Source organism: Solanum tuberosum, unplaced genomic scaffold, assembly GCF_000226075.1.
Source record: "Solanum tuberosum cultivar DM 1-3 516 R44 unplaced genomic scaffold, SolTub_3.0 scf00008, whole genome shotgun sequence".
Taxonomy (NCBI): Eukaryota; Viridiplantae; Streptophyta; class Magnoliopsida; order Solanales; family Solanaceae; genus Solanum; species Solanum tuberosum.
In genome coordinates, this window is record NW_006238934.1 from 3493062 (window position 1) to 3503046 (window position 9985).

A 9985-nucleotide genomic window follows, 5' to 3' on the forward strand; every position below is an offset into this window, starting at 1 on the left:
TCGCCCTGTCACTAGTAGAAACCAAGCGCTTGAAAAGAATAAAAACAAAAGTAAAATAAATAAATTAAAATAAAAAGTACACGAATAACTTAACGCTATATAATATTAATACCTGCATAACTCCATTCCGTTACGAGCCCAACTTTAAAATAAAATAAAATAGGAATGGATAAAAATTAACAAGGAAAGTGATGGTAGGATTCATTTTATAAGCACACGCGCCCTCTTCCGCGCGTGGAGAAACATTTCTGAGAAAATTACTGTTATGTCCTACATAAGCATAAGGCAAACGCCATTTCATTGGATTTATTGGATTTGTGGGATTTTCTCTGTAAAAATAAGAATAAAATTTGTGCAGAATCTTCCCAATTTTCCTTCTGCTTTCCCAAAAGCCACAAATTTGTAGGAATTTATCCTTTGATGCCTTTGAGATTTGCTCATTTCAAGCACCTAAGCACCCTCTTCCCTTTTAAATAATCCAAGATTGTCATATTTTTATCATCTACATATTCATAGATATAGTATTTATTAAAAAAGATTCAATTTTTCCAACACCCATTTGGAAATTGTTGTTGGTTTCACCATCATGGGGTTTGTTGGTGAAGGTAGTTGTAGTAGTGGTGGTGATAAAGGAGGGTGCTTTATTGGGGGTATGAAAAGTCTTGTAAGAAGGAAGCAGGTTGATTCTGCAAATTCAAAATCATCTTCTGCACCTGGTTCTTCTCATCAATTAGCCAAAGCCTTAACTATACCTCATCTTATTACTATAGGTAAAAATATTATGATTGATTCTTGAGTTTTTGTAAATTGGGTTTCAAAAAAATTTGATCTTTTTTGTTTCTCTGTCTTTTAGATCAGCTTGTTATGTATTTTTTCAGTTTTTTGGTCCCGTGGGGTTCATGTTTATGGTTACTTTGAGTATATTTTTCATTCAGTTCTGTTTTTTAATGAAGTTATTGAATCCATTTTATGCATATGTCAGTTTAATATTTATGATCTGTATTCTTATGTTATGGCATGGTAACTTGGTGTTTTCATAGTGGAAATTGAGTTCCTCATAACATCAACAAACAATAGTTATTGGTGTGGTCTAGTGGTCAATGAAGTGGGTTGAGCAACATGCAATCTTCCCATAGGTTCTAGCCTTGGCGGATAGAGTTACTTGATACTTGTTGTCGGTGGAAGGTGGCAGGTCTGTGGAATTAGTTGAGGTGTGCCCAAGCTGGCATAAACCAAAAAAACAATAAATTTTTTTTAGTTATTGTAAGACTAGACAACTTTTCCCTGTTAACATTCAAGGGTGATTCTTTTCTTTAACTTTTATGGTGTTGATTGCTTGGGAGCATAAGTTGAGCAATTTTTTGTTTCAGATTGGATTAGCTAGCTAACTCTAGATATGAGATTCATAAATCATAGCTGGTTTTCAAGTTTGGATAAGGTAGGAGGATGCTAGTACGTAAAATTAGTCTAACTATGATAAATCCAATGCATGCTGAATTTATTGGGAGGGTGATTCTTTTCTTTAACTTTCCTGTTAACATTCAAGGGTGATTCTTTTCTTTAACTTTTATGGTGTTGATTGCTTGGGAGCATAAGTTGAGCAATTTTTTGTTTCAGATTGGATTAGCTAGCTAACTCTAGATATGAGATTCATAAATCATAGCTGGTTTTCAAGTTTGGATAAGGTAGGAGGATGCTAGTACGTAAAATTAGTCTAACTATGATAAATCCAATGCATGCTGAATTTATTGGGAGGGTGATTCTTTTCTTTAACTTTCCTGTTAACATTCAAGGGTGATTCTTTTCTTTAACTTTTATGGTGTTGATTGCTTGGGAGCATAAGTTGAGCAATTTTTTGTTTCAGATTGGATTAGCTAGCTAACTCTAGATATGAGATTCATAAATCATAGCTGGTTTTCAAGTTTGGATAAGGTAGGAGGATGCTAGTACGTAAAATTAGTCTAACTATGATAAATCCAATGCATGCTGAATTTATTGGGACGTCCCCAATTAGATGCGCTTCTCAAATCGAGTAGAATGGATACATAGCATTCATATAGCTGGCTCCAACTAGTTTGAGATTGAAGAATTGCAATTGATTGATCGATTTATATTGAATTTTTCTTGATGAAGCATGTCTATCTATAAGTTCTAGCCAGCTTAATAATATTTTAAGCCTTGTGGTTTGATTTTCCAGGGGTTGGTTCAACAATAGGTGCTGGGGTGTATATTCTAGTCGGCACAGTTGCTAGAGAACACTCAGGCCCGGCACTCACCATTTCATTTCTAATAGCTGGAATAGCAGCTGCTCTTTCTGCCTTTTGCTATGCGGAGCTTGCAAGTCGTTGTCCATCAGCTGGGAGTGCCTATCATTATTCTTACATTTGCGTTGGAGAGGGGTAATTCCACCAAGTTCTTGGTGCACGGATTTTGATATCATGATGAAAATCTTTTGCTAACTTATTAAGATAATTAGAATTTTGATTTTATAAATAATGCATTTTCTCTATGGGACATGACTTGTGATTTCAGTTTTCCTAATTTTCTTATAATTATTGTCATTTTTTTTTTAATTTCTGACTTTTTTGAGGTCTAGTTATGTTTTTTAAAAATAAAATTTACTCTCCCTCTCAGTGTTGCATGGCTGATTGGTTGGTCATTAGTATTGGAGTACACAATTGGAGGTTCGGCAGTTGCTCGTGGCATATCTCCAAATCTGGTGCAGCATTTTCTCTTTGACTTCTGAATTATTTGATTTTGTTCCTTGTAAGTATTAAGCAATGCGCCTAACTGTCTTTCCGTGAGATTGCCTTATTGTTATAAAATAATGTGTGCACCCTTTGGACAAAGTAGATTCACTGGCCTAGCTGTTCTAGTGTATCATGCGGAAATTTGCTTTGATTGAATCAACATGTTTCTTTACTTCAGGTCTTCTGAACTATGTGAAGATAATTGATTAGCTATTGAAAGGCAAATAGTTTAAGAGCAACCAGTGTCAATTGGATTATGAGCCTGTTTGGATTGGCTTATTTTAAGTGCCTTTAAGTCAAAATAACTTTAAAGCACTTTTTTAGTGTTTGGATATGATAAAGAAGTGCTTTAAGCCAAAATAATAAAAATAATCCAAAAGCCAATCCAAGCGGGATCTATTAGAAGAAATCTGCATGTGCCCATATTGTAGTGAAGATTGTGCTTTTGTACATGTTCCCAGTTTTGTTTATCCTGTTGTAACTTGTGATATGGTTTTCACCTCAACCAAGAACCTATTTCCCTATGGTAAATGTGAAAGAATAAAGTAGAGAAGGCTTCACTCCACATCCACTTCAAGAGATTACTTTGAATGTCATACACACATCCTTTCCAATACTGCTAATTGATTAATTCTGGGTTATCCATAAGTGTTTGAGTTTTTCGTTTATAACCTCCCTGAACTTTAAAAAAAAAATTAGGTATGCTGGTGATAATGAGTTTATAGCCGTGTTTAAGTGATTCTGGTGATAATGAGTTTATAGCCGTGTTTAAGTGTTTTTCTGGTGATAATGTATGCTGGAAAACAACACGGCTCTTGGTTCTAGTTGTGAGGAACTCACTTATTGTTATAGTTTACTCCCGAACTTTTAGTGGATTGTGGATATATTATTGTAAATGACTTCAAATAGTACTACTAGTTATGTGAACAATTTGTACTGGGAGAGGGATACCTGCTTTATCTGTTTTACTTTTAAGTGGATATTGATGTGGTAAAAGGGATAACTTATCTGAGCTTATCTTCATGTCTCTTTTGATTCTAGATCACTTCCTGGCCCGTTTATCCCTCCTTCAAACCAAATGAAGGAAGAGGCTTAATTCCTATCTTGAAATGTCACTACACTTTGAATGTTCCTTCTTTTTTGAAAAGGGTAACTTTATATTCACACCAAAAAATTCATCATCCAAAAAATGATGAATTGGAAACTTACATCCCACATCCGATGGGTATTCTTTACAAGTTTCCTATAAAATCTACTATCTCCCCTATCAGATTCTGTTTACACCAAAAAAAACAAAAGGCTTATACAATTCATTCTAATCTTCTATAGATTAGTCTTTTGTCCATCAAAACACCTTGAATGTTCCTTTGTGACTGTACTTTTGCCATCCTTCTCTGTTTGCAGGCTATGCTTTTTGGAAGTCCAGACAGCCTGCCGTCTTTCTTAGCTCGTCACACAATCCCAGGACTGAATGTTACAGTGGACCCATGTGCTGCAATTTTGGTTTTTCTAGTCACTGGACTTCTGTGTGTGGGGATCAAGGAGGTATTTTTCATATCCAAAATAGTCATCTCTTTCTTTGTAGTTTGTAGTTTGTGCTCTCATTTAATGTCAGTTCAATTACATTTTTGCAGAGTACCATGGTACAAGGATTTGTCACTTCAGTAAATGTATGTGTCATGGCTTTTGTAATTGTTGCTGGTGGATATCTGGGCTACAAAGCAGGATGGCCAGGCTATGAGCTTCCTGTTGGGTAATTGGCTGTCCTGCACAAGCATTCTCATGCATTCTCCTCCCCTATCGATCTGCTTTCTCAGTCTTTCTTTGATTGATAGGTATTTTCCCTACGGAGTCGATGGAATGCTTGCTGGAGCTTCAACTGTCTTCTTTGCCTACATTGGGTTTGATTCAGTTGCTAGTACAGCTGAGGAGGTATTACCTAAGTCTGTATATACTTTACTCCCCCTGTTTAATTTGTTTGGTTGGTTTTGACTTGACATGGAGTTTTTGAAAGTAAAGAAGACATTTAAATCTTGTGGTCTTAAACTAAAGATATTTAGAATGTATGTACCAAAATGCCCTTTAATCTTCTAGTCTTATGCCACGTGAAAAGCTAAAATTAAAGAGTTGCCAAAAAAGGAAAGAGACATTCTTTTTAAAATGGACTAAAGAGGAAAGGAAGACAAACAAATTGAAACGGAGGGAGTATCAGTTATGAGGGATTATCCCTGTTGAAGATTCTTGGACTTTTAAATTTACCATCTGATTTGCTTCTTCTTTTTGATCTCTAAAAAGGTGAAGAATCCTCAACGTGACCTGCCAATGGGAATTGGTTTTGCATTATCAATATGCTGCTCTCTCTACATGTTAGTCTCTGCAGTTATTGTTGGTTTAGTACCCTATTATGCTATGGATCCAGATACACCAATCTCTTCTGCATTTGCAAGCCATGGAATTAATTGGGCAGCGTAAGTTAATCTTTTTGGCCTAACGCTGTTGCAGTTAGTCTTATGATTGACGCTAAACTATTTGATGTGAAGCTGCCTTTTTACTGTATTATTCTTTATTCTAATGTACTTCCTCTGGATCTCTATACAGATATATAATAACTATTGGAGCTTGTACTTCTCTTTGCTCAACATTGATGGGTTCTATAATGCCTCAGGTACGCAAGCTGCATCATGTAGATTTCGAAATCTACTAGCCTGAAATTGTTTAAGACACAAAGTCTGATTAGATTTTTAGTGCTATAAACTTCATTGGGGTGTTTAAAACTAGTTGACTTGCTACGTCTATTGAGATGTATAACTTTCTGTACTAAATACTTTGTAATCTTTCCCAGAAATACTTTGTAATCCTTCTCCAACAAATTAAACCTTTCGTCTTGGTGGTATTGTAATACTCAACCATGTTACATGGGAAACTTGATTGCATGTTACTTATAACCACTTTGAGCCTTAGATTTTACATCCTATATTATTGGACATACTTGTGTTCTCACTCTCTGAGAGAGGGATAGGCAGAGTTGATTCTTTTTCATACTTGTACTTTTGGCATTAACATTGATTCTTTGTGATTCTAGCCGCGGATACTTATGGCAATGGCTCGGGATGGATTGCTGCCTTCATTTTTCTCAGATGTTAACAAGCGGACTCAAGTTCCTGTTAAGGGCACTATAGCAACTGGTTTACTTTCTGGAACCTTAGCATTTTTCATGAATGTTGAACAGTTGTCAGGAATGGTACGCTCACTTTCTGGACGTATTATATTATATATTTAAAGCCAGAGTTAAGTCCTCCATACTCATCTGAGTGATATCAACTTGTTCCTTTTTCTTCCTATTTGGCACTGAATCTTCTGCAAATTGAAATGTCTTGAGTACTTCAACGATTAGAGGCTTGTGTCAAAATATGACTTGTAGCATGTTTGATATGGTGTTGAAACGCATCAAAAATATCAATTTATGTATTTTTGTTCCCTTTGTTGTGTGCTGTTCTCCTTGTTTTGGAGTGAGGGAACAAAGACAACAAGAGAGTGATATCTAGGATGAACATTTGTTTTTGGCTCAAAACAATCTCCCTTTTCGTATCCTTTAGTTGTTTCATTCTTTTTTCATTTTGAGGCTTGTAACTCCTTCTTTGTTAGTGGGAAAGAATTAAGCGAACAACATGATTATTACGAGAAAACCCTTGTAAGCTTAAGTGATGATTTTCATTGTTAACTAATAGATTATGACATGATAATTTGTCATATTTTTCAATCGTGTTGAGTAAACTTTGGAAGTGTGGTTTTGAGTGATTCACAACTCTCATTATTTGGGAATAAAATACCAGTTCCAAAAAATTAGTCAGGAATAAGATGTTTTATCTTTTTGACATTTGTATGGTTATAACTTTCTTTTTATGAAGGGAAAATGTTTATGCCCTCTGGCTCTCTGCTTGTGATTTGTGTTTAATTCTCATTATTTGGGAAAAAATACCAGTTCCAAAAAAAATAGTCAGGAATAAGATGTTTTATCTTTTTGACGTTTGTATGGTTATAACTTTCTTTTTAAGAAGGGAAAATGTTTATGCCCTCTGGCTCTCTGCTTGTGATTTGTGTTTAATGTGATGTAATTTTAGCATGTTTTGATTCATGTAACATTGTAAATTTTAGAAGTATTAGTTTCCTACTCAAGGGTTTTTGCTTGTTTTGATTATGTTTCTGTCCTTACAGGTCAGTGTTGGTACACTTCTTGCGTTTACAATGGTGGCTATTTCGGTATTGATTCTCCGATATGTACCACCAGACAAGGTCCCAGTTCCCTCCTCTTATCAGGAGGCAATTGACTCAGTAAGCCTGCGACGTAGTAGCTGTAGTAGTAGTTCAGATATGGATGTCGATAAAACCAAAATTCCAGCTGTGACCTCTGGAGATAGCACTCCATTGTTAGGCGAGATTTCAGTTGGGCATCCTCTTGTGGAAAAAGCAGCAGCAAAGTTGAGCTGTAAGTACTGAATTCTTGGTAGCATCCTCTTGTGACTACTATTTTGTGCTGAAATGATCATGCTATATGCTATATGAAATTCAGAAATTGCGATCAAAATAAATCTGATAAGTCGTGTTAGGTATGGTGAAATAAAGAATAGGAAAATCAAGTGGTGAAAAGCAGATCTATAAATAATCTGAAGAAGAAAAAAGCAATAAGAATTGACTTGGGTTTATTGATTATAGTCTTTGTCTCTTTCCCCCACCATTATATAGAAATTATATATCCTTACCTGAGTTACTTCATGATCCATCTGAGTAATTCAACAATAAAAAATGAAAAAGACTGATGCTCGCTAGGTGCACCGTCCCTTCTTCTCCAGTCTCTGTTATCTACATTGCATTCAGGAGTCAAAGATGTGGTCACTATATTCGTATTATTTACAGGGAATAATCTAAGTAGGTATTTCCTACTATAATTTACTTCTCTTGATTTTGTCGCAGATTTAGTAAGCCAAAGGCGGAAAGTTGCTGGCTGGACAATTATGTTCATCTGTATTGGAGTATGCATCGTTACAGCCGCTGCTTCAATTGTTAACTTGTCTAAGTGAGCTCTCTTTCTCTGCGATTTTACCTGTTTATTTCTTTAAATTTGGAGGGCTACAGAGGAGGTTTAAGAAGCGAGCAAATGTGTAATAAGTGTTAAATACCAGGAAAGTTTGTACGCCAACTTGGATATAGACATTCATGAATGTATTTCTAGACATGCACATAGATTTTTTATGTCTCTGTCACAAATGCTGAGGTAGTTAATGTCTTAAATCCTACATTTTCTTGTACAAAAATTTGACTCTTGTACCTTATTGCCGTGACCAGTCCTGCGAGGTACGCACTGTCCGGGATTGGTGGTTTGCTTCTGATATCTGGTCTGATAGTGCTCACTTGCATAGACCAGGATGATGCGAGGCACAGCTTTGGACACACTGGAGGTATGTTATATCATTATCACCTGATTAAAGGCTTTCACTCCATTGGCTTTGAGCTTAGGTCCAATGATCCCAATGATCTTTGATATTTTGTGGTAGTGGTCTACTCGTGACCATCGCCATATCAATTATCTAATTAGATTGCTTGTGCTTGATCGATAGTAATGGCTATTATACATCTACAAGGACAAATTTAAAACATAATTTTCTTTTCCTATTCAGGTTTCACTTGTCCGTTTGTACCACTTCTGCCTATTGCCTGCATTCTCATCAACGTCTACTTATTAATTAATCTTGGGTAAGCCTTCATGACTTCTTTGCTATTATTTTCAGCACTGCCGAACTATATTTCAGATTTTGGTTTATACTGTTAAGTAATTTAGACCTAACTCAATCTCGAAAGCTAAGCTTATGAGGTGTGGATTGTCCAACACTCATATAAACAAGGAGAAAACAGCCCATTCCCTTAACCAACATGACACACTTTAATACCATCCGCACACTCAGGTCTAAATATCCAGAGCATGAACAACATAATACAGGCGCCCAACGTTGGATAATCAAGAATATTTATTAGTTTGACTCTCATACCATGTTGAGAAAATGAACTTGGGCCTAACTCAACCTAAGAAGGTAATTCATGAGATTAGGATTGTCCAAAACTATATGAGGCGACAAGAACCTATTCCCTCGACTAATGTAGGACTAGTATACTGCTTCCTCCTGCACTTTCCTATACTTGCTAAAGATGGACCAATCGTCAATTCCAGGAATCACAGCTCGTAATTTACCACTATTTCTTTATCATTTTAATCGAACCATTACTACTCAACATTGTTAAACCTCTGTTTGCATTTCTTGCAGTGGTGAAACTTGGGCCCGTGTATCCATATGGCTAGTAATAGGAACGTGCATATATACTTTGTATGGCCGAACCCACAGTTCACTAAAGACTGCAGTTTACGTTCCTTCAACTCACGTGGATGAAATCTACGAAACTTCAGCCATCTCCCTTGCATGTTAACACATGCATCTGTTGAGTCAAGTGAAAGAACCTTGTTTTCAGTTACACGGTTTACTGAAGAAGCAGCTGTATATTTCGTCTTTCTGCTGATAAAAAATCCGCTACATGTTTCAGAATGCTGAAACACACATATCTCTTTTCCTCTACTTTGTTGTCATTTAATTTTTTTTCCCATTGTAGTTCTACTACTGAAAGAGGGAAAAAGAAAATAAAATTTAGAAATATTTGTTATTGCAACACACATTTAGTAGTGTTTGTAATCAGCAGAGGGTAGTTAATTCTTTGAGCTTCTTTGTATGTATACATATTTGTGATAGGAATGTGTGGTTCTGGCAATGAGGTACTTGTTGAATGTGTAAATATGTGAAATATAAATTTAAAGATTTCTTTGAGTTCCTCAAATAGTACTGGTACTTTTTTTTCTTGTTTCTTGTACTTCGTTGTATTATTACTCGTTGTTTCCTTTGCTTAAATTATCATACTATTCGTTGGTGCTACTCGTGTTATCTTTTTCCTTCAATTTCTATATCAGATTAGCCAAGATTTATTTGCTTTTGTTCATTCCTGTTGCATCAAGATGGACTTTACCGAGGCTAATAAGGAACTTAATATTAAATTTTTGGTGGAAATTTATTAGGGAAATTTTTCAAAAGCAGCAATATTTTAGCTTTTAGTGAGACTCCTTAGCAACAGTTTCATTATTTATTAAAAATGTCATTATTTTAGTTTGTTAAGAGATTAGTTATGTATTTATTTTA

General features: G+C 35.5%; 1 protein-coding gene across 1 annotated transcript; it reads left to right on the plus strand.

Moving 5' to 3' along the window:
- The first annotated feature begins 300 nt into the window (after positions 1 to 300).
- LOC102597463 (cationic amino acid transporter 2, vacuolar-like) lies at positions 301 to 9629 on the plus strand. Its single transcript, XM_006339141.2, has 14 exons — positions 301 to 770; positions 2198 to 2399; positions 2635 to 2719; positions 4155 to 4295; positions 4385 to 4503; positions 4586 to 4682; positions 5046 to 5218; positions 5349 to 5415; positions 5833 to 5991; positions 6966 to 7236; positions 7722 to 7824; positions 8094 to 8206; positions 8426 to 8501; positions 9068 to 9629. Exons 1-14 carry the CDS (start codon positions 587 to 589, stop codon positions 9225 to 9227), a joined length of 1950 nt encoding a protein of 649 aa, XP_006339203.1. The 5' UTR covers positions 301 to 586; the 3' UTR covers positions 9228 to 9629.
- The last annotated feature ends 356 nt before the right edge of the window (positions 9630 to 9985 follow it).